General features: G+C 44.2%; 1 protein-coding gene across 4 annotated transcripts; it reads left to right on the top strand.

Moving 5' to 3' along the window:
• The first annotated feature begins 784 nt into the window (after positions 1-784).
• LOC143767456 (uncharacterized) lies at positions 785-19,838 on the top strand. 4 transcript variants are annotated; one of them, XM_077255804.1, is made up of 11 exons: positions 785-984; positions 11,521-11,670; positions 11,800-11,979; positions 12,063-12,186; positions 12,270-12,367; positions 12,836-12,949; positions 13,079-13,255; positions 13,337-13,460; positions 13,540-13,637; positions 13,836-13,926; positions 18,155-19,838. In XM_077255804.1, exons 2-11 carry the CDS (start codon positions 11,593-11,595, stop codon positions 19,477-19,479), a joined length of 2,409 nt encoding a protein of 802 aa, XP_077111919.1. In that variant the 5' UTR covers positions 785-984; positions 11,521-11,592; the 3' UTR covers positions 19,480-19,838. The 4 variants fall into 4 exon arrangements, with proteins under 4 accessions (XP_077111919.1, XP_077111918.1, XP_077111922.1 ...); XM_077255803.1 differs by lacking the exon at positions 785-984 and adding an exon at positions 3,757-3,831; XM_077255807.1 differs by lacking the exons at positions 785-984; positions 11,800-11,979; positions 12,063-12,186; positions 12,270-12,367; positions 12,836-12,949 and adding an exon at positions 3,757-3,831.
• Positions 19,839-23,830: the final 3,992 nt, after the last annotated feature.

The raw sequence follows: 23,830 nt of genomic DNA, 5'->3' as shown, positions 1-23,830 counted from the left end.
GGCTACAAAACCTGATGAAAAAGCCTGACAAAATCCTGACAAAATCCTGACGTGTGCACATAGCCTGAGTGTCAGCTCCCGCCAAAGATTTTCTATTGGGTTAAGGTCTGGAGTCTGGCTAGGCCACTCCAGGAACTTGAAATACTTGTGCAGGTCTACAATTTTGTCCCTGGTGTCCTTAGACAGCTCTTTGGCCTTGGCCATGGTGGAGAGGTTGGAGTGTGATTGCGTGGACAGGTTTCTTTTATAGACTTAACAAGTTCAAACAGGTGCAATTAATACAGGTAATGAGTGCAGAGTAGGAGGTCTTCTGAAAGAAAAACTAACAGGTCTGTGAGAGCCAGAATTCTTGCTGGTTGGCAGGTGATCAAATAATTATTTCATGCAATAAAATGCAATTTCATTATTTAAAAAATCATACAATGATATTTTCTGTTTATTTTTAGATTCTGTCTCTCACAGTTGAAGTGTAACTACAATAAAAATCACAGACCTCTCCATTCTTTGTAGGTGGGAAAACTTGCAAAATCGAACGTGTATCAAATACTTATTTTCCCCACTGTATTTACATATCTTTCTGCACACTCACTGTATTCTCCCCACGTATTTTCAGTATTTTTATCCACTTCTTTCATATATTGTCGTCACTCTTAATCATTTGTACATTCTTTATATCTGTATCCACTAGACAATTTTTCTGCACTGATTTCATCTTCCCATAACCCATACCTTCCTCTCTTACCTTTTCAGATCCCTCTTTCCATCTACATTCTCTGCTCTCCACTCTATTTACTTGCGGAAACTCTTCACATGCTTCCCCGTTCCTTTCTTCATTCGTCTGTCTGTAACCCATTGGACTGCATGCGTTGGTCTCTGTCTGGCCGGGAATTCACACTCACGTGACCTGCTCCAGCCCCCCGTGATGAAGCGTCGCAGCGAAACTCAAGTTGTGATTGGCTACATTCTAGCAGGAGGACCGCGTGGGTAATGTTGATTTTTTCATTATGCTTTACGTGACTTATCCCTTATTCTCATGCAGCTTTATACATTAATGGCTGCACTCAACTGTACTAAAGCAAGGAAATGTGCGATACATGAAATGTGAATAGCATATAATTGCTTGTGAAATCTATGAAAAAACACATGAGATGCTTAGCACAAGATTTGGCCAAAAAATGTGAGCCCATCCACCATCATCAAGGTAATCTCAGATCGGATGGGTCCCTGACCTGACTGCCTAGTGTGAACACTTACCTCTGGCTAATAACATGGTAAAGCCTGCTTTTATAGGAAGGTCGGAACCATCTGTGTTTGGATGTAATTAAAATCACAGCATGGTGAAGGGCGGGCGTTCAAGTCAGAAAAAACAGTACATAGTAAATATAGAAAAACTGACTGAACAGCAATCTAGTCTGAACTGGCGCATAACCAAAAAAGACTTACATAGCAAATAGATCAATGGCTGCACTCAACTGTACTAAAGCAAGGAAATGTGCGATACATGAAATGTGAATAGCATAATGGCTTGTAAAATCTATGAAAAAACACATGAGATGCTTAGCACAAGATTTGGCCAAAAAATGTGAGCCATGCTGTGATTCTAATTACATCCAAACACAGTTGGTTCCGACCTTCCTATAAATGCAGGCTTTACCATGTTATTAGCCAGAGGTAAGTGTTCACACTAGGCAGACAGGTCAGGTACCCATCCGATCCATGAAATTACCTTGACGATGGTGGATGGGCTCACATTTTTTGGCCAAATCTTGTGCTAAGCATTATGCACCAGTTCAGACTAGATTGCTGTTCAGTCAGTTTACCTATATTTACAGCTTTATACATTGACACTTATTTCGCTTCTGCTGCATGCCTATAACATCATTACGTCACTGAAGCTTTACCACACTCATTTATTCATAGTCCACGTATCATTTGTGGACTGTATGTTACTAATCTCCTGCTGGGTCTGTCGCCCTCTAGTGTTTCCCGTATTATCAATACTTGTCTTACATTTTGTTATAATAAACTTTTATAATATCATCTTGGCTACATACACACAATGACAGCCTGGTACAGAAAGGAGAGAGCCCTGCCCTAATGGGGAAGGGGACACTGGGGTGGGGGGCACACAGGGCTCCGCTGCGTGCACATCATCCACACACGGCTCATCTCCGTACACCTCGTTCACACACGGCTCCGCTCTGTACACCTCGTACACACACGGCTCTGCTCCGTACACCTCGTACACACACGGCTCTGCTCCGTACACCTCGTACACACACGACTCTGCTCCGTACACCTCGTACACACACGGCTCTGCTCCGTACACCTCGTACACACACGGCTCTGCTCCGTACACCTCGTACACACACGGCTCTGCTCCGTACACCTCGCACACACACGGCTCTGCTCCGTACACCTCGTACACACACGACTCTGCTCCGTACACCTCGTACACACACGGCTTTGCTCCGTACACCTCGTACACACGGCTCTGCTCCGTACACCTCGTACACACACGGCTTTGCTTCGTACACACGGCTCTGCTCCGTACACCTCGTACACACACAGTTTCGATCTGTACACCTCGTACACATGCGGCTCCTCTCCGTACACCTCGTTCACACATGCTGCGCTCCGTACACCTCGTACAGATGGCTCGGCTCCATACACCTCATACACACACGGCTCCGCTCCATAACCTCATACACACACGGCTCCGCTCCTTACACACTCATACACACGCGGCTCCTCTCCGTACACCTCGTACACACACGGCTCCACTCCGTACACCTCGTACACACGTGGCTCTGGTCCGTACACGCACGACATGGCTCAGTACACCTCGTACACACGCAACTCTGCGCCGTGCAACTCTTAAAACATGCGGCTCCGCTCCGTACACCTCATACACAAACGCCTTCCGCACCCTTACAACTTGTACACACGTGGCTCATCTCCGTACACACACTGCTCCTCTCCATACACATGCGGCTCCACTCCGTACACCTCGTACATACACGGCTCTTCTCCGTACACACGTGGCTTGACTCAGCACACCTCCTACACATGCGAGTCCGCCCCATGCACCTCTTAAACACACGGCTCCACTCCGTACACCCATGTCTTCTGCACCCTTACAACTTCTACACACGCAGCTCCGCTCCACGCACATTGTACACACGCGCCTCTTCTCCATGTACACACAGCTCCGCTCAGTACACACACGGCTCCTTTCCATACAGACACAGCACCTCTCCATACACCTCGTACACACGCGCCTCACAACTTGGACACACACTTCTCCTCTCCATACACATGCGGCTCTGCTCTGTACACCTCATTCACACGCGGCTCCGCTCCGTACACCTCGTACATGAGGCTCAGCTCCATACACCTCGTAAACACGTGGCTTTGCTCCGTACACCTCGTACACCTAGGGCTCCGCTCCGTACACCTCGTACAAAATGGCTCCGCTCCATACACACGAGGCTCAGCTCCGTACACACGCAGCTTTGATCTGTAAACACATGGCTCCGCTCCGTCCACCTCGTACATACATGGCTCTGTTCCATACACCTCGTACACACGCGGCTCTGTTCCATACACCTCGTACACACACGGCTCTGCTACACCCACCCTGTAAACGCCCTCCTGACCCCACACATAAACTTCCCCTCATCCAGCACCATGACAACCAGCACAGCACAGTCCTGCATACACTGAGGCCCCTGATCATGTGACCCCTGACTCCTCCCCTCCTGTGACCTCATCACAGGTCCTGTGCGCACAGAGCAGCCATATATGTGGTGTGCGGCTCTGCAGGTGGAGGTAGGTGCTAAGAATTATAACGCTTTCTTCCCTTTCCTCTGATAGATACATATGACCCAACTATGAATAACCGGAAGTCAGGAAACACATATTGCTCCCATAGTACAGCGCCCCTGTCTGACACACAGTATACAGTAATGTTCCCACAGTACCACCATCCCCCCACACACAGTATAATGTTCCCACAGTGATGCCCTCCCCCCCACAGTATAATGTCCCCACAGCGCCTCCATCTCCCCACACACAGTATAATGTTCCCACAGTACCGCCATCCCCCCCACACCGCATAATGTTCCCACAGTGCCGCCATCCCCCCCACACACAGCATAATGTTCCCACAGTACCGCCATCCCCCCCCACACAGCATAATGTTCCCACAGTACCGCCATCCCCCCCACACCGCATAATGTTCCCACAGTACCGCCATCCCCCCACACACAGTATTATGTTCCCACAGTACCGCCATCCTCCCACACACAGTATAATGTTCCCACAGTACCGCCATCCCCCCACACACAGTATAATGTTCCCACAGTACCGCCATCCCCCCACACCGTATAATGTTCCCACAGTGCCGCCATCCTCCCCACACACAGTATAATGTTCCCACAGTGCCACCATCCCCCCACACACAGTATAATGTTCCCCCAGTACTGCCATCCCCACACACACAGTATAATGTTCCCCCAGTACTGCCATCCCCACACACACAGTATAATGTTCCCCCAGTACTGCCATCCCCACACACACAGTATAATGTTCCCACAGTACCGCCATCCCCCCACACACAGTATAATGTTCCCCCAGTACTGCCATCCCCACACACACAGTATAATGTTCCCACAGTACCGCCATCCCCCCACACGCAGTATAATGTTCCCCCAGTACCGCCATCCCCCCCACACAGTATAATGTTCCCCCAGTACTGCCATCCCCCCACACACAGTATAATGTTCCTACTGTGCCGCCAACCCCCACATACAGTATAATGTTCCCACAGTACCGCCATCCCCCCCACACCGCATAATGTTCCCACAGTGCCGCCATCCCCCCCACACACAGCATAATGTTCCCACAGTACCGCCATCCCCCCCACACCGCATAATGTTCCCACAGTACCGCCATCCCCCCACACACAGTATTATGTTCCCACAGTACCGCCATCCTCCCACACACAGTATAATGTTCCCACAGTACCGCCATCCCCCCACACACAGTATAATGTTCCCACAGTACCGCCATCCCCCCACACCGTATAATGTTCCCACAGTGCCGCCATCCTCCCCACACACAGTATAATGTTCCCACAGTGCCACCATCCCCCCACACAATATAATGTTTCTACTGTACCCCCATCCTCTCACACAGTATATTGTCCCCACAGTTCCGCCATCCCCCCAAACATACATTCTGATACTACAAGATGCCCCCATTGTATGGCAGAACCCACCAGCTAATAAATAAATGCCCCTTCTTCCCATTCCTGATACAGATGACCCCGGGACACAGCACCGACCTCCTGGATCAGTTTCCCAGGGCTGGAGATGTGGCCCCGGGCCGGTGCTATAGATGTATGAGGGGCTGTTATCTGCAGTATGAGCTGTACATGTAATGGAGACATTCTGGGGACAGATTATCCTAGAAATTGTACTAATAAATATTCCACAACACTGTGCATTAGAGGGGACTTGTACAAACATTAAAAAACATTACAAAATGACAATAATCGCATAACAGATACCAAGAGGAATGAGGGCCCTGCTCGCAAGCTTACAATCTATGAGGAAATAAGGGAAACACTAAAGGTGGATGGTAACAATTGCTTTCGTTGTTCGGACCAGCCATAATGTAAGAAATCGAGTGCTCATATAATGCTGCATGAACATTTATCAGCCAGAATGTGCAAAAGTACTGACACAGAGGGCTATTAAATCCATACAGCGTGTGAGAACAAAATACAAGGGTCCTGGTTATAAAAAAAAAATGACGAATGGGCAACACAGGGATTGTTAGGTTAATGTGTTGAGGCAGTAGGCCAGACTGAAGAAATGCGTTTTTAGGGCACGCTTAAAACTGTGGGTATTGGGATTAATCAAATTATCCTGGGTAGTGCATTCCAAAGAATTGGTGCAGCACGCGAGAAGTCTTGGAGACGGGAGTGGGAAGTTCTGATTATTGAGGATGTTAGCCTCATGTTATTAGCAGAATGGGAGGGCACAGGTAAGGTGGTAGACTGAGACTAGGGAGGAGATGTAAGAGGGTGCTGAACTGTGGAGCGCTTTGTGGGTGTGAGTGATAAGTTTATAATGAACTCTGGAGTGGATGGGTAACCATAACCAGTGCAATGACTGGTACAAGGTAGAGGCATCGGTGTAACGACTGGTGAGATATGTGATCTTGGCTGCAGCATTCAACACAGATTGGAGAGGGGAGATTTTAGTAAGAAGGAGACTGATTAGCAAGAGTTACAATAGTCCAGATGAGAATGAATGAATAAGAACAACAGTAAGAGTTTTTGCAGAGTCGAAAGTTAGAAAAGGTAGAATTCTAGAAATGTTTTTGAGGTGCAGATGGCAAGAGCGAGCCAGTGATCGGAGTTGGTGGGTGAATGATAGCTCTGAATCAAGTATGACCCCAAGACATCGGGCATGTTGCTGAGGATTAATGGCAGAACCACACAAGGAAATGGCAATGTCGGGCATAGGTAGATTAGTGAAGGGAGGAAAGACAAGGAGTTAATTTTTTCACAGATTCAGTTTCAGATAGAGGGAGGACATGATGTTGGAGACAGCAGTAGGACAATCACTGGTGTTTTGTAATAATGCAGGCATGATGTCAGGAGTAGAGGTGTAAAATTAAGTGTCATCAGCATACAAATGGTACTGGAAACCTAATCTACTGATTGTCCTATAGGGTCAGTATACAAAGAGAAGAGGAAGGGGCCTAGGACTAATAATTGAGGAACCCCAGCAGTAAGGGGAAGATGAGAGGAGGAGGAGGAGCCAGCAAAAGATACAGTGAAGGAGCGGTCAGAGAGACAGGAGGAGAACCAGGAGAGAATGATGTACTTAAGGCTGATAGAGTGGAGCATAGTGAGGAGGAGCTGATGATCCAGGAGAATTAGCATGGATTAGTGACTATTAGATTTAGCTTAGCATATCATTAGAGACTTTAGTGAAGGCAGTTTCAGTAGAGTGTAAAGAGCAGAAACCGGATTGAAGAGGGTTAAGAAGAGAGTGATCTGAGAGATAGCGGATTAGATGGGTGTGGACCAAGCATTCCAGGAGTTTAGAGATGAAGGAAAGATTAGAGAGGGGTCTATAGTTAGCAGTTTTGGTCGAGGGATGTTTTTTTAAGTAATGGATGTATGATGGCAAGTTTAGATGAGGAGGGAAAAATACCAGAAGAGAGAGAGGTTGAATATTTCTGTTAGGTGAGTGGTGACAGCAGGGAAAATGGACTGAAAGAGATGTGAGTGTCACTGGTGCAAGTAGTAGGGCGAGAAGATGCAAGGAACATGATCACTTCTTCCGTGAATAGTTCAAAGACAGAGAGTGATCTAGATGCAGTGAGGGATGGAGGACAGTGCATGATATGAGGGGAGTGGGAGAAAATTTCCTGAGGACAGTGCATGGTATGAGGGGAGTGGGAGAAAATTTCCTGTCAGATATAGTCAATTTTTTTCTTTGAAATAATTGGCCAGATCGTCAGTGTGGAGATGCGTGGTTGGGGCCTGCACTCTTGGACTGAGTAGGGAATGATAAGTGTCATAGAGACGTTTAGGATTATTGGATGGTGAGGTGATGAGGGTGCTTAAAATAGGTTTGTTTGGAGAGGTGAAGGGCAGAGTTATGCAGAAACTTATAATGGATGAAATCTCAGGCAGAATGGGTTTTCTCCACAGACGTTCGGCGCACCTGGAACACCGCTGTAGGAAACATGTTTGCAGCGTGTGCCTGGGTTGTCGCCGTCTGTGCTGAGTTCTATGTTAGGAGGTACAGCTTAATCTAGGCCACTTTGCAGTTTTTCATTATAATGTTTCAGTGCAGACTGACGGGACACGAGAGGGAGGAGATTGGGGCCAATGATGACTGCAAATTCTTCATAAGTTTCTGGGTGTTAATGGCACGCATATTTCTATAAGTGTGGAAAGTGGGGGTGTCCTGAGTGGGATGACATTTCTTGACAGAGAATGAAAGAAGGTTGTGGTCAGAGAGTGTGAGAGATTATTTGGTAAAATCATAGACTGAGCAAAGCCGGGAGAAGACCAGGTCGAGGGAGTTTCTGTCTTCATGCGTACAAGAGTTAGTAACCTGTGAAAGGCCGAAGGAGGAGGTTAGAGATAAAAGCTGAGTGGCAGATGGGGAGAGGGGAAAACCAATGGGGTTGTTAAAGTCTCCCGTGATGAGGGTGGAGTTGTCACAGGAGAGAAAATGTGGAAGCCAGGCGGCAAAGTGATCCAGGGACTGACAGGAAGTATCCGGAGGACGATTCACAACTGCCAATCACATGAAGAAGGGGATGTAGAGTCTGACAGCGTGTACTTCAAAAGAAGGGAAGATAAGTGAGGGCACTTGGGGGGGATAGAAGTTACATTTAGGTGATAGGAGCAGGCCAACGCCTCTACCTGGTCTGTTTTTTTTTTAGTTTTTAGTTCTTTAGACAATGTAGCTGTATTTTAGCTTTTTCTTCACATTATATTTTTATTGACACTGTTCTAGGACCCCATTGTTAGGGCCTGGCTGTCATGGCGATATATTGACCGCTATCCAGACTCCTCTGGTCTCTTCATCCGTTTATATTATATATGTTACGCTCTTTTCAGTCCGCCATTCACGCCGTCTCGACATTGGATGTATCCATATGTCATGGTCAGCTGGTACTCACTGTCCTTTGACGTATGAATACGTCATGTCGATCTCTGCCAAGTGTCGGCTGATTCTGCCCGCACCGGTCCCGGCACTTTAACCCCCTATATATGCACACACACATAATGGAAAATAAAAAAATGAATAAATAATAGTGAATAAATACCACTTCTGATGAAGGGTTGATTACACACATGCATACCTGCATTCTGCTACCCCTGTACTTTCAAAAGTCCGTCAGAGCATATTAAGTGAAAACTATATAAAATTAATAATTAATCAAGCTGCCACACAGCTCCATCAGTGGAAAAAAAAAAAAGTTATAGCTCTCAGAATAAAACGATGCAAAAATAATGATTTTTTTCTATAAAAAAGTTTTTGTGTAAAAGCGCCAAAACATAAAAAAAAGATATAAATGTGGTATCCCTGTAATTGTTCTGACCCGAAGAATAATGCCGCTTTATCAATTTTATCACATGAGGAACAGCATTTGAAAAAAAAAAAAAAAATCCTCCATTGCTGGTTTTTCATCTTTTTGCCTCCCATAAATCGGAATAGAAAGCGATCAAAATGTCATGTGTCCAAAAGTGGTACCAATAAAAATGTCAACTTGTCCTGCAAAAAATAAACCATCACATGACTCTTTTGTCCGAAATATGGAAAAATTGTTGGTCTCAAAATATGGCGATACACAAGGAACGAAGTAAAAAATAAATAAAACCAAGGCAGTAAGGCTTAGCGCACATGTATTCTGCGCTGAGCGCTTACATCGTGGTTTCCATATAAATCTCTGAAATACGTGATTTGAACCCCGGCAGAAGATTCCTTAGGCCGGAGACACACTGGTGCGAGAGACGGCCGAGTCTCGCTGGTTAAAAGCAAGCTGTGGCACCTGCACTCCGGAGCGGAGCGTGCGGCTCCATAGCAATACATGGAGCTGCACGCTCAGCTCCGGAATGCAGGTGCCACAGCTTGCTTTTAACCAGCGAGACTCGGCCGTCTCTCGCACCAGTGTGTCTCCGGCCTTAGAATGAGGCACATACCGTGGTAGAGAAGCATGATGAAGGCACAGCTGTATGACCTCGGGTCAATGAAGCTGCACACACACCAGGGATTACGGGTGCCACTTCCAAAGACAGAGAATCTGTATGTCCATAGAAAAGAAAGCGGATTGGCACGTACCGTCCCGTGCAACAAAATCCTTTATTGTGGCATCATCATACCAAGAGCAGGCAGATAAAACAGTGGAGCAAATTCAGACTTCACGCTTACATTGGGCTTCAACAGGTCACACAGCAACATCCACTGTGCCTGTTTCCCATGGAGTCAAAATCGTCACTACACCTGTAGATAAATTCACAAATGGGTATAATTTCCATAGATAAGGTATTACTACATTCATCAGAAATTGTGGGACCGATTTTGATGCCATTTTTATCTATTTCCAAATGTGAAAATGTAAAATCTGGGGCTAAAACAAAATTTTGGTGGTAAAAATGTAATTGAAGAAAAAAAATAATGCCCAATGGTATAAAATTCTGTGACACACCTGTGGTGTCAATATGATCACTGCACCCCTAGATGAATTCATTGAGAGGAGTAGTTTGTAAAATGAGGTCACTTATGGGGGGTTCTGCTGTTCTAGTACCTCTGAGGCTCTGCCAATGTGACATGGCAACCCCAAACCAGTCCAGCAAAATCTGAACTCCAATATGGCGCTTCTTCCTTTTTGAGCTTGGCACTGTGCCTCAAAAGCAGTATTCCCCCACATATGGGGTATCCGCATACTTAGAAGAAGTTGCACAACAAATTTTGTGGTCTATTTTCTTCTGTCACCCTTGTGAAAATTAAAAATTGGGGCTAAAATAATATTTTTGTGGGAAAAATTTGATTATTTTTGTAATTTTCACAGCTCTACGTTATAAACTTGTGTAAAGCACCTGGGGATTCAAGGTGCTCACAACACATCTTGATACATTCCTTAAGGGGTCTAGTTTCCAAAATGTTGTCGCTTTGGCATCCACTAATTATTCCAGCAAATTTTGCTTTCCGAAATGCAGAAGATCTATGGGATGGGAGGTGGGTGGTATTGTAATGAAGAGAAGAGGCCGGGATTTCTTCTGGGCACTGTACACCCCATAGCCTGGAAGAAATCATTAACATATAACATTAAAACTGTTTTTCTCAACATGTACACTGCAGCTATGAGGTGTACAGGTAAGACTGGTTTAACCATTCTACTACCTGTATGCCCATAGTAATAGCTTAAATTCTTCCAGGGGGTGACGGATTCCTTTTAAGCACTGTATTTTAATTTTTATATATTAAATCTAAACTTTAATAAGTTTGTTCCTTGCTATTCCAAATGTACCCACATCAAAGAGGAAAAGTATGGCTTTTTGTTTTACACAGTTTATTCTAAAGTGCAAAAGATAATTATCAGGGGCTTTGAAAAAGTTAGCTGTGCATGTGAGATTGTGTGCCACCCAGGGCAGGCATCTTAGTGGCCTATCAAGATGGTGAGTGGTGGTTGGGAGAAGTGTGGTGTGGATATGTGAGATCACTGTGGGGTGCTTAGCTTATTGTCATCCTATTGTGGTAGTTAAATAGATGAGTGAGTATGAAAAGCAGAGTCCCCCTTTACACTCATATTCGAGTCACGAATGCAAGAAGTGGGTGATGTTTATGACATTCCAGTTTATACGATCTGGGAATACAGCTTCTACACGTTTTATCTCCTCATGTTTTCCTATTATCTTCAGTAACTGTATTATTACATACGATCTTTATGCTGTTACATCGTCATCTTCTCCACTTTCAGTTCTCTACAATATCGGATACTACCAGTGGATATCGTCTATGTAAGAGAATTTTCCAGATTTACCCATGAAGGATGGATATGGACATGGAGAAGATGACAAAGAGGATATTACACCTCACCCTAGAGATCCTCTTCCGGCTTACTGGAGAGGTGAGAGATTCTGATGACGTCACATTACATCATTCTTATCTATGGGAATAACAGATGGACAGAACTGGAGAGGTGAGGACTCTGGAAATGTCTGTAGTGAGATTTATTAATGTGTCTCTCCATAACCAGGTTTACACAGTAATGAATAAGACTTCTAGTGAGCGCTGTCAGTCATTTGTGTCTAAGATATGGGGAAGACCCCTGAGCCCAATCATGAGGCCTCCACTTCAGCCTCTGATACATGAGGACATCAATGACCAGAAGATCCTGGAACTCATTTACAAGATGATTGAGCTGCTGACTGGAGAGGTGACACTGCTGGGAATGCTGGGACATTATACACTAATGCTATGAAGGGATCGGGGGGATGATGGTATCATTGTATGTGTCAGGTTCCTATAAGGTGTCAGGATGTCGCTGTCTATTTCTCCATGGAGGAGTGGGAATATTTAGAAGGACACAAAGATCTATACAAGGACGTCATGATGGAGGCTCCCCAGCCCCTCACATCACCAGGTAGTAGACAGGACTAAATACAAGCAGGCTATAATTATCTGTATGTAAAGAATGAATTCAGTCCCTGTATGTGTTTCCTCCAGTTCTATCCAGTAAGAGGACAACACCAGAGAGATGTCACCATCCTCTTCTTCCACAGGACTGTAAACAAGAAAATCCCAATGTTCCTCAGGATCATCAGGTAGATGGAGAGAAGGTGTCATGAGATCCTCCCTATGATGTGTAGACGGCTGTGAGGGTCTTGTGTCCATTGCTAGTCTGTTTTCCCCCCTATTAGGGTTCACTTTTCTCATTTCTGTTTTGGGGGATTGTTTTTAAAGGAATGATTAAAAGTTACAAGTTAACTGGTAATTTTTCTGGTATGTCACAATTTATTGACCCGATATTTTTGTAAGTCGGTATATGGAGATTATTACTTGGCACAGTAATTCCCCTCCATCATCGGTCACAGCGGTGATGTCACTATGTATCACACATCAATGGTGTGTAACTGTAATGTGAAGTGATATGAGTCACAGAGGATATGTTCAGCCCAAATAATACATCATCTACACATTGTATCTCCTCCTGTTTCTCTTTATTATCTCCAGTAATTGTATTATTAAACGTGATATTTATGATGTTACATCGTCATACTGTCCCCATTCAGGTCCCTACAATATCTATATATAAGAGAATTTTCCTGACTGATCCGTCAAGGATGGATAGGGACAAGATGGTGGAGAGGATATTACACCTCATCTTCTTCTGTCTTACTGGAGAGGTGAGAGATTCTGATGACGTCACATTACATCATTCTTATCTATGGGAATAACAGATGGACAGAACTGGAGAGGTGAGGACTCTGGAAATGTCTGTAGGGAGATTTATTAATGTGTCTCTCCATAACCAGGATTACACAGTAGTGAAGAAGACCTCTAGTGAGCACTGTCAGACCCCTGTGTCTGAGGGATGGGGAAACCCACTGAGCCCAATCACACATCCTCAACCTCACCCTCTGATACATGAGGACAATGACCAGAAAAGCCTAGAACTCGCCTACAAGATGATTCAGCTGCTGACTGGAGAGGTGACACTGCTGGGAATGCTGGGACATTATATAGTAATGTTATGAAGGGATCGTGGATGACGTTATCATTGTATGTGTCAGGTTCCTGTAAGGTGTCAGGATGTCACTATCTATTTCTCCATGGAGGAGTGGGAGTATTTAGAAGGACACAAAGATCTGTACAAGGACGTCATGATGGAGGTTCCCCAGCCCCTCACATCACCAGGTAATAGGACTAAATACACACGGCCTATAATTATCTGTATGTAATTAATTAATTCAGTCCCTGTATGTGTTTCCTCCAGTTCTATCCAGTAAGAGGACAACACCAGAGAGATGTCCCCATCCTCTTCTTCCTCAGGACTGTAAACCAGAAAATCCCAATGTTCCTCAGGATCATCAGGTAGATGGAGAGAAGGTGTCATGAGATTTCCCCTATGATGTGTAGATGGCTGTGAAGGTCTTGTGCTCAGTCTTGTTTTATCCACCAGTATTATATGTTTTATACCTGTGTAATGAGAACGGTGGAGATGGCAGGATTAGAGCTGATCATAGATGTGACTTCTCCATCTGTCTGTGACTTTTACAATATTTGTTTCAGGGTGAGGATTTGACCCATGATAATACTTCAGAGACATATGTGAGGGGTGATGAGCAGTGTAAAGAGGAGATTCCTACAGATAATCGCCCAGGTGAGTAGTAACCACTAAATGTACAGAAGTCACAGATTCTTCTCACTCGCCAAATTTTACAATTTTATACTGTTGTCTCTCAGTTTTTTTATTTGTAGATTTTCTTTTGTTCAGCCAAAATACTAATTAAATCTGGATAAAATTATGATACTGTCACTATTCACCACAATGCAGATTATTTTGTAATTCACTTCCGCATGGACTCAGGAAGATTGTGGCTGCTGGCCACCATTTTTCTAAACCATAAAAGGAGATCAAAATGTTGAAAACAAAGAAAAAGCTTATATTCAGCTCTCCAGCCCCTCTGCTGCTCAACACTTACCCGTTCGGTCCTAGTCACATCTTCAGATTGGCATTGGTTCCGATGAAATTTCTGGGGCCTCGCTCGTTAGACCAAGGCTTCTGGGTTTGCTAGGCACGGGATTTTTCTGTGAATGTGCCCGTAAAGGTCGTGGCCAAGGTGTCAGGGCATGCATCGTGACCTTTACGGGTGAAGAACCCAGAGAGGTGATGAGAGTATAAAGATTTTCATTATTTTTGTACATATTATGGTTATTTTGCTTTGGGGGCTGGAAAGACCCAGATAATAATAAAGAACTTTGAATTCATACAAAACAAATTTCCCAGGAAAGAAAAATTAAACATTTGCCCTATCCGCTCATCTTTGCTGATCACACATGTTGCGTAGTTTCAGTATGGACATGATATATTCCTATGTGAACAAGGCTTATTTGTTCATCTGCTGATCTAATTTTGGAATTTAGGAAGCATTAACTCAGTTTGTCTCATATATAGATCCTCTAACATAAGAAACAACCCCCAGATAAAACATACTCTAGTAATATTAATTAAAAAAGTAACAAAAACATCCCAAAAAGAAAAAAGTGGTAGATGGCCTAAGGGATACTACTTTGTATGGGGCAACAAATAAGAGGGGATAAGGGGAAGGAGTAGCACTTTCCTTCAACAATGTAACCTATAAATCAACCTACCTAACGACAAAGGTTGGCACCCTAAAAGGGCACGCAAGATTGGCGCCCTCACTCAGTATTGCCCTAGAGAAACCCTATGCCATAATGTCAACCCCTTATTACAAGGATTCCCCTAAAGGGGAAGACCAAAATTGTATCCATATAAAAAATATAACCAAAAGATACCATACAGGACATACTCTGAGCATCCCATTCTATTTCTTCCCGGAGATGCTTGATGACTTCCAATAGTAGAAGAATGAGGTTCTGTCAGGTGCTGTCAGCATGTGTTAATAGCTACCTGTCAGTCAATGCATGCTGCCCAAACCACAAGCAGCATGAATCTGCCCGGCCACACAATTGCAACCAGGATATTTTTGCCTGAAATGACCTGTTCTTTCAAAGAAAACATAGTTTGAAGAGTCTCTTGGTAAATACACTCACAAGGGAGACCTGTCAATGACCTGGACTATTTTCTGTCTATGGTCACCTGCTGTTATACATCCATGCTAAAGAGCGATGACTTGTGCATTTGGACACATTAGTTTGACTCCAGCACTGTATTCAGCGGTAGTTTGCTTGTCTTTGTTCATCGGAACAAACCTTGGTAGCCTCTTCTGACCTGTCGTTGATAAGGTGTATATGTCCACAGGATCTCTTTTTTTTTTTTTTTTTTTTTTCCTGGATGTTTTTCCTCGATCACACCATTCTTGATACATTCTCCATACCATTGCAAAAGAATACCTCACAAGGTCGTCCATTTTTAAATACTGGGCCTGTGTAGCACCAATGACCACGCCCAATTCCAAATCAGTCAGATCTTTACATTTTCACTGAAGCTGATAGGTATAGTACTTGATCATTTGATTTTCTTCTGTGCTCTGGGGTCATCCATTAGATGCATATACAGATCAGAAAGCTATACACTAAATGGCCTCTTTAGAGACAACATCTGGATGTGCGTTGGATCTCCTTTGGAGTTTAAAACTGCACCGATGTGTCATGACTAGGGTTGATCGAATAGCTTCAGATCCAAATAGCTACAGCGCTTACCGAATAGCCTCCTCGGTAACCCGGATTCCTGGAGCGCTCCCGATAATCAGCTGTTTGTCAAAACAAATGTGTGTTGTGACTGTCACACAGCCACGACACATGCAGCTGCGGAGCCGAACAGCTGATTATCGGGAACCCTCCAGATATCCAGGTTACTGAGGCAGCTATTTGGTAAGCACTGTAGCTATTCGGATAAGGAGTTATCCGAAGTAGTTCAATCAACCCTAGTCACGACCTAACGTATTTTTCGGACTATAAGACGCATCCCAAATTTTGGGGTGATAATAGCGGAAAAAAAGATTTTTAGAAGATGGGGGTCGGTCTTATTGTCCGAATTTAAGGTATCTTACCTGAGGGCTGGCGGTGGTACAGCAGGGTCACAGGAGGCATGGTCCCTTCCTCAGGATAAGTCCTGTCCGGTGTCGGCAATGCTGATGTTCGGTGTGGACTGTGGGGAGTGCACCTTAGCAGGGTCCCTTCCTTCTAAGGTGGGCGATGCTGCTGCCTGGTGTCCATGGGGGGGGGGTTTGCGGCAGTGGTGTGGCGGTGGCAGAGGTGTGGTGATGCTGAGGCGCAGTGGGCGGTACGGCATGCATCGGAGCAGGGTCCTTTCCTCAGGTAGGGTGACGCCGCGGCCCGGTGTCCAAGTCGAGCAGTTAATCACGGGTTTCTCGGTGGCGTCAGCCATCTTCCTGAGGCCGCGCGTGCGCGCCCGGGGCTTCAGGAAAATGGCCGCGGGAGGCAGCGAGTGCGCAGATGGAGATCGCGGCGGCCATTTTCCTGAAGCCGAGATCTCAGTCTGCGAACTCAGCTTTTTCCTGAAGCCCCGGGAAGCAGAGAACTCAATCTGCGCACACACGGCCTCAGGAAGATGGAAGCCGCTACCGAGAAACCCGTTATACACCCTGCTCTGCTCTCCGTGGACACCAGGCCGCAGCGTCACCACACCTGAGGAAGGCACCCTGCTCAGGTGCACGCCGTACCGCCCACCGCGCCTCAGCATCGCCGCACCTCTGCAGCCGCCACATCACACCACTGCCGCAACCTACTGGTAAGCCTGTGTTCACACTATAAGACGCACCCCCCACTTTCCTCACAATTTTTTTGGGGGGAAAGTGCGTCTTATAGTCCGAAAAATACGGTACATTATACTATGTATTGAAATCATTTCTAGGGTATAATAATCTGGTCTGCATAACTTTTCTCAGTTGTCATAAATTGAATGAAGGTTCTAACATGCTCTGAGCTTCCCATTCTACTTCTTCCCGGAGATGCTCGATGAATTCCAATAGTATAAGAATGAGATGTTCTGTATATGTCCAGGATCTCCTTTTTCTGGATGTTTTTCCTTGGTCGTTTGTACTAAAATTCTAAGTTATCTTATATTCCTTAATGATCAGTGAAGGGCCAACCTCCAGAATCCTATTATTTAATGAAGGTTGAGCATGACCTCTACACTATCACTACACTATCGTTGTCTATGGGACTGCCTGAGGTAGTCAAGCGCTGTACTTGTCACCACAATTACATGTTCAAGCTTCGCCCCATTTAAGGAAAGCTCTGCAGAGCCATGTTATGTGAACGAGCGAGTGTCCGAGCAAGTAAAAGATTATCCAATATCCTTAAGCACTTGATAAAACCCCTTTATTTGTTATAGTTACATAGGTTGAACTTGATGGACCTAGGTCTTTTTTCAACCTTTCTCCAATAATTATACATTTCACCACTAATTTATCTATAGCCCACAATGTTACGTGCGCTGAGGAAATCTTCCAGCCCTTTTTTAAAAGCGGTTATAGTGTCTGCCATTACTCCTTCTTGTGGTCAGCATTCCACAGTCTACACTCTAACTGTAAAGAACCCTTTCCTATTTAGCTGCTGGAATTGCCTTTCTTTCACCCGTAATGAGTGCTCCCTGGTCCTTAGTATGGTCTTTGGAAGGAATAAGTCATGCTCCAGTCCTTTTTATTGACTACCCATACATTTATACATATAAATGAAATCTCCTCTGAAACGTCTTTTTTTTATGCTATTTGGCCTCCAGTAAGAATGTGAACTGTTTTGTCACCACTGTCTTAGTGAATAATTGCATTTTTTCTATATGACTTGCATTTTTGATAGACATTTTATACTAACTAGTATACAAAAAATATTATGATCAAGTTTATATTATTGAAAAGATAATAAAATTTTATTCTTGGCAGATGATTTTAACGAGCGATTAGAGGGACTTCTGGCATCTTCAGATTTGAAATCAGATGATCTTTTTGCCAAACAGGACACATATGAAGAACACTGCATTATCCCAGTTATATCCTCAGCCCTTCACAGCAAAGATCCTTTCACTAATTTACTATCTTCTGATTTACCACAGATTATTAAGAAAAATATAAGTCACAGAAAGGATATTAAAAATCAAAAGGCTAATACAGGAAAAAATAAATTTTCATGTTCTGAATGTGAAAAATCTTTTTTCCTGATGTCAGATTTTCTTAGTCATCAAAGAAGTCATTCAGGGGAGAAGCCATTTTCATGCTCAGAATGTGAAAAATGTTTTAAGCAGAAATCATCTCTTGTTACCCATGAGAGAATTCACACAGGGGAGAAGCGATACTCATGTTCAGAATGTGGGCGATATTGTGTAAGTAAATCACATCTTGTTATACATCAGAGAATTCACACAGGGGAACAACCATATTTATGTTCAGAATGTGGAAAAAGTTTTAAGCGGAAATCATGTCTTGTTATACATCAGAGAAGTCATACAGGAGAGAAACCATTTTCATGTTCAGAATGTAAGAGATCTTTCAACCAAAAAACACATCTTATTACACACCAGAAAATTCACACAGGAGAGAAGCTATATTCATGTACAGAATGTGGGAAATGTTTTATAGAGAAATCAAGTCTTACCATTCATCAGAGAGTTCACACCGGAGAGAAGCCATTTACATGTTCAGAATGTGGAAAATGTTTTAACCTGAAGTCAGATTTTGTTAGGCATCAAAAGAGTCACACAGGGGAGAAGCCATTTTCATGTTCAGAATGTGGGAAATATTTTAATGTAAAATCAAATCTTGTTACACATAAGAGAACTCACACAGGGGAGAAGCCATATTCATGTACAGAATGTGGGAAATGTTTTGCTGTGAAATCAAATTGTGTTACACATCAGAGAAGTCACATAGGGGAGAAGACATTTGCATGTTCAGAGTGTGGGAAATGTTTTAAGCAGAAATCATATCTTGTTACACATCAGAGAACTCACACAGGGGAGAAACCATTTTCATGTTCAGAATGTAAGAGATCTTTCTGCCAAAAAGCACAGCTTAATAGACACCAGAAAATTCACTCAGGAGAAAAGCTACATTTATGTACAGAATGTGGGAAATGTTTTACAGATAAATCAAATCTTGTTACACATCAGAGAATTCACACAGGGGAGAAGCCATTTACATGTTTAGAATGTGGGAAGCGTTTTACAAGGAAAACAAGATTTCTTACTCATCAAAGCAGTCACATATGTTAGAAGCCATATCCATAATCAGAATGTGGGAAATGTTTTGTCTTCAAAACAAATCTTTTAGAATTTAAAAAGTTTTATTTTGCAATGAGATTGTATGTTCTCCTGTGTTTGCGTGGGTTTCATCCCACACTCCAAAGACATACTGATAGGGAATTTAGATTGTCATCCCCAGTGTGGGACAGTAAGGGTATGAGCACACGTTGCAGATTTGCCTCTGGAATTTTCTGCGCAGATTCTTCCACTCTTGGCAGAAAACAGTTAAAAATCTGCATGCATTTGATGTGGATTTTCATGTGTTGTTTTTTTTCATGCAGATTTGTATGCGTTTTTGTAAGCTTAATAAAGATATATTATTTAACACAAAAAAAAGAACTGTGATGTCATTTCTTGTCCAACCTCCTCATTTACATAATCAATTGAAGAATAATGTTTACACACACAGATAGAAAGATACTGTAGGTAGATAATAGATACTGTAGATAGATGATAGATAATAGACAGACAGATGATAGATAGATAATAGATAGATAACAGAGATAATAGATTGATAGGTAATATATATATATATATATATATATATATATATATATATATATATATATATATATATAATAGATAGATAATACCAAGCCCGATGTTAAGTAATGAGCATAATAAAATGGTACATAAAGAGTTAAAGACACACAAAATCTGTTTTAGGGTATGTTTCCACGGTCCATATATGCAGCGTCTGGACGGAGTAGATACCCACTTCATCCAAAGCACGGACGGCTTTTGTACGCTCGGAAATTCTGCATGTGTTCATTGAACCATGTGGAATCACCACATCCTATTCATAGACTGTGTAATTTATCTTGCGAAGACTGAGCATCTCCGCAAGATAAATAGACATGCGACGGTCTATAAAGACGTGCCGCATGTGCACATACGCAGATCTGCCACCTGCGTCTTTGAACGCATAGTGGAGATGGGATTTCATAAAATCACATCCACTATGCTGTAACATCTGGACGCTGTGGATTGGATGCTGCAGCTGTACACAGTGTCCAATCCGCAGCGTTTCCTGACCGTGGAAACATATCCTAAGGCCGGTGTCACACTTGCGAGAAACTCGCGCATCAATTCCCGGCACTGCCACCGGCACTTGGACCGGAGTGTTCAGCTGCATAGAAATACATGCAGCCGCACACTCTGGTCCCTAGTGCCGGCGGTAGTGCCGGGTATTGAGGTGCGAGACTCGTGCAAGTTTCTTGCAAGTGTGACCCTGGCCTTAAACGAATTATCTGTTTAATTTAAAAAAAAAATTTGAAAGCAAAATTTGCATGGGCTCCAGCGCAATTTTCAAAACCGGCAGAGGGAAAGCCAGCGACTGGGGGCCGATGTTTATAGCCTGGGAAGGGGGTAATAGCCATAGAGCTTCACAGGCTATTAATATCAACTCAGAGCTGTATACTTAGCCTTTACTGGCTATTAAAATAGGAGAGCCCCCCCAAAAAATGACGTGGGGTACCCCCATAATTTATAACCAGCAAAGGCAATGCAGAAAGCTGCGAGCTGATATTAATAGCCTAGGAAGGGTCCATGAATATTGCTCCCCAGCTTAAAACACCAGCTGCCAGCCGCCGCAGAAAAGCGCATCTCTAAGATGCACCAATTCTGGCACTTAGCCTCGCTCTTCCCACTTGCCCTGTAGCGTTGGCAAGTGGAGTAATAGTTGTGGGGTTGATGACACCTTTGTATTGTCTGGTGACAACAAGCCCACAGCTTAGTAATGGAGTGGTGTCAATAAGACACCTATCCATTACTAATCCTCTGGCTATATAGTAAATAAAGTGTGATTAGATGTAATTAAAAACCACATGGTGAAGGGAGGAGTGCTCAGTCAGTAAGCTAACATAGAAATGACAGAAAAACGACTGGCACATCCAAACTAGTGTGAATAGGTGCATACCAGGAGCAGCTACCTCAATATGCAATATACAAAAAAAGGTTGCACTCTATCGTGCCAAAGCATGTCGAATATGAAATACATGAAATATGAATAGCAAAATGGCTTTTTGAACATTAGGAAAAATATTTGAGACGCTTTGCACAGAATTTGGCAAAATAGTGTGAGCCCATCAACCATTGTCAAGTTGGCCCCATTAATCTGATGGGTCCCTGACCTCCCTGTCCAAAGGTGAACACTTATCTAATGCTAATGTCTGTATCATGTCAGACGCTATTCACACTAGGGCGTCCGACAGACAGCGGTAATTCCACATTGGTCCACTATACGTTCTGTGGCGCCGGCTAGACTTTATCCAGGTTGTCCGGGGTTAATCTAGCTGGTAATCGGGTTGGAGGCTGGGTCACGCCCCTGGCCTTTAAATAGTCATTCTGGACTTTGGGCGTCGCCGATTATAGCTTGTGTCTTGTGCTTGGTGATCTCGGTCTGGAGTGGTGGTCTAGGAGAAGAAATATCGTATCTGGTGGTGTATTATCCTTTGTCATATTTCTCCTTCCTATATTTGTATTTGTTTTGCCCTGTGCACATTTTAGTGTTTTCCTGTGTGTCTGCGGCGAGGTGCGTTTTTAGTTTTCCCTGTCTGTGCTTTCTGTAGGGGTTGGTGTGTGGTCTAATCACTGGGTGGCGGGTGGAGGTTTCAGCATAGGACTGAAACGGGAGTCAGGGTCAGGCCTGGCGGCCCAGACAAGCACACCATCAGTGTAAATTCTGGGAGAGGGACAGACAGGGTTTACCCTAGTCTGAGGGATATCGCAGGGGCCCTGGTAATCAACTGTATTCTACCCAGTACCCGCATACCCGCATGACATTATAATCGGCCTAAATAAATTTTGGATGCCATGGATCCCTGTTGTGAAATTGGATTTTGGGCTCCCCCGGTGGCCACTGGTGGAATTGAACTTGTGTGCATCATCCCCTCTGTTCACCTGTTCCCATCAGGATGTGGGAGTCGCTATTTAACCTTGCTCCTCTGTCACTTCCATGCCGGTCAACATTGTAATCAGAAGCCTTTCTGTGCATGTTCCTGCTACCAGACAACTTCCAGCTAAGTCGGACTTTTGTCCTTGTTTGTTTTTTGCATTTTGTTCCAGTTCACAGCTGCAGTTTCGTTTCTGTGTCTGGAAAGCTCTTGTGATCTGAAATTGCCACTCTGATGTTATGAGTTAATACTAGAGTCTTAAAGTAATTTCAGGATGGTGTATTGATAGGGTTTTCAGCTGACCATGAAAGTACCCTTTCTGTCTTCCTGCTATCTAGTAAGCGGACCTCGATTTTGCTAAACCTATTTTCATACTACGTTTGTCATTTTCATCTTAAATCACCGCCAATATATGTGGGGGCCTCTGTCTGCCTTTCGGGGAAATTTCTCTAGAGGTGAGCCAGGACTATATTTTCCTCTGCCAGGATTAGTTAGTCCTCCGGCCGGCGCTGGGCGTCTAGGGATAAAACGCAGGCTACGCTACCCGGCTACTGTTAGTTGTGCGGCAGGTTTAGTTCATGGTCAGTTTAAGTTTCCATCCTTCCAAGAGCTAGTTCCTATGTATGCTGGGCTATGTTCTCTTGCCATTGAGAACCATAACAGATCCCATGACTTCCATACCCCGCCAGTTGGAGGCGCTGTCCTTACAGGTCACTGAGTTGAAGGGGCAGTTCAGCAACAGGTTCTGGTAGTATCTAATGTGCAAGCTGAAAATGCAGGTAGAGTTGCAGAGCCAAAGATTCCTTTACCTGAGAGGTTTGCTTGGGAACGCAGTAAATTTGTTGTTTTTCGTGAAGCTTGCAAACTATATTTTCGTATGTGCCCTCTTTCCTCAGGTAACGAGGCTCTGCGTGTGGGCCTGGTGTTGTCATTACTGAACGGAGACCCCCAAGCATGGGCATTTTCATTACCATCTGATTCAGCTGCATTTAACTCAGTGGAGTTTTTTTTTTCTGCTCTTCGGCTCATATATGATGATCCTGACAGATTGGTTCTAGCAGAATCTAAAATACACGCTCTCCGCCAGGGGGAGCGAATGGCGGAGGATAACTGTTCTGAATTTCGCCGCTGGGCGGTGGACACACAATGGAATGACCCGGAGCTGCGGAGTCAGTTTGTACATGGGGTTTTGAGAAGGGTTAAACAAGACCTCCTGATGAATGAGACTCCTGCTTCTCTAGAGTCTGCCATGAGTCTTGTTGTCAGCATTGATCGCCGTTTGCGTCAGGGGGTGCAAGAGACGCCGCTTATGGGGGAGGGTGTTATGATCCTAGTGGTAGAGGATCGCAGAAGTTCCAGCTAAGTCCGCAAACACAAAATCTAGCTCATAGGGAGGTGGTAACTTGGCTGACCGTATATCTGATCCT

This window comes from Ranitomeya variabilis, chromosome 4, assembly GCF_051348905.1.
Source record: "Ranitomeya variabilis isolate aRanVar5 chromosome 4, aRanVar5.hap1, whole genome shotgun sequence".
In the NCBI taxonomy this organism is placed as follows: domain Eukaryota; kingdom Metazoa; phylum Chordata; class Amphibia; order Anura; family Dendrobatidae; genus Ranitomeya; species Ranitomeya variabilis.
The sequence above is the reverse complement of the archived record's forward strand: the minus strand, read 5'-3'. Positions and strand labels throughout refer to the sequence as shown.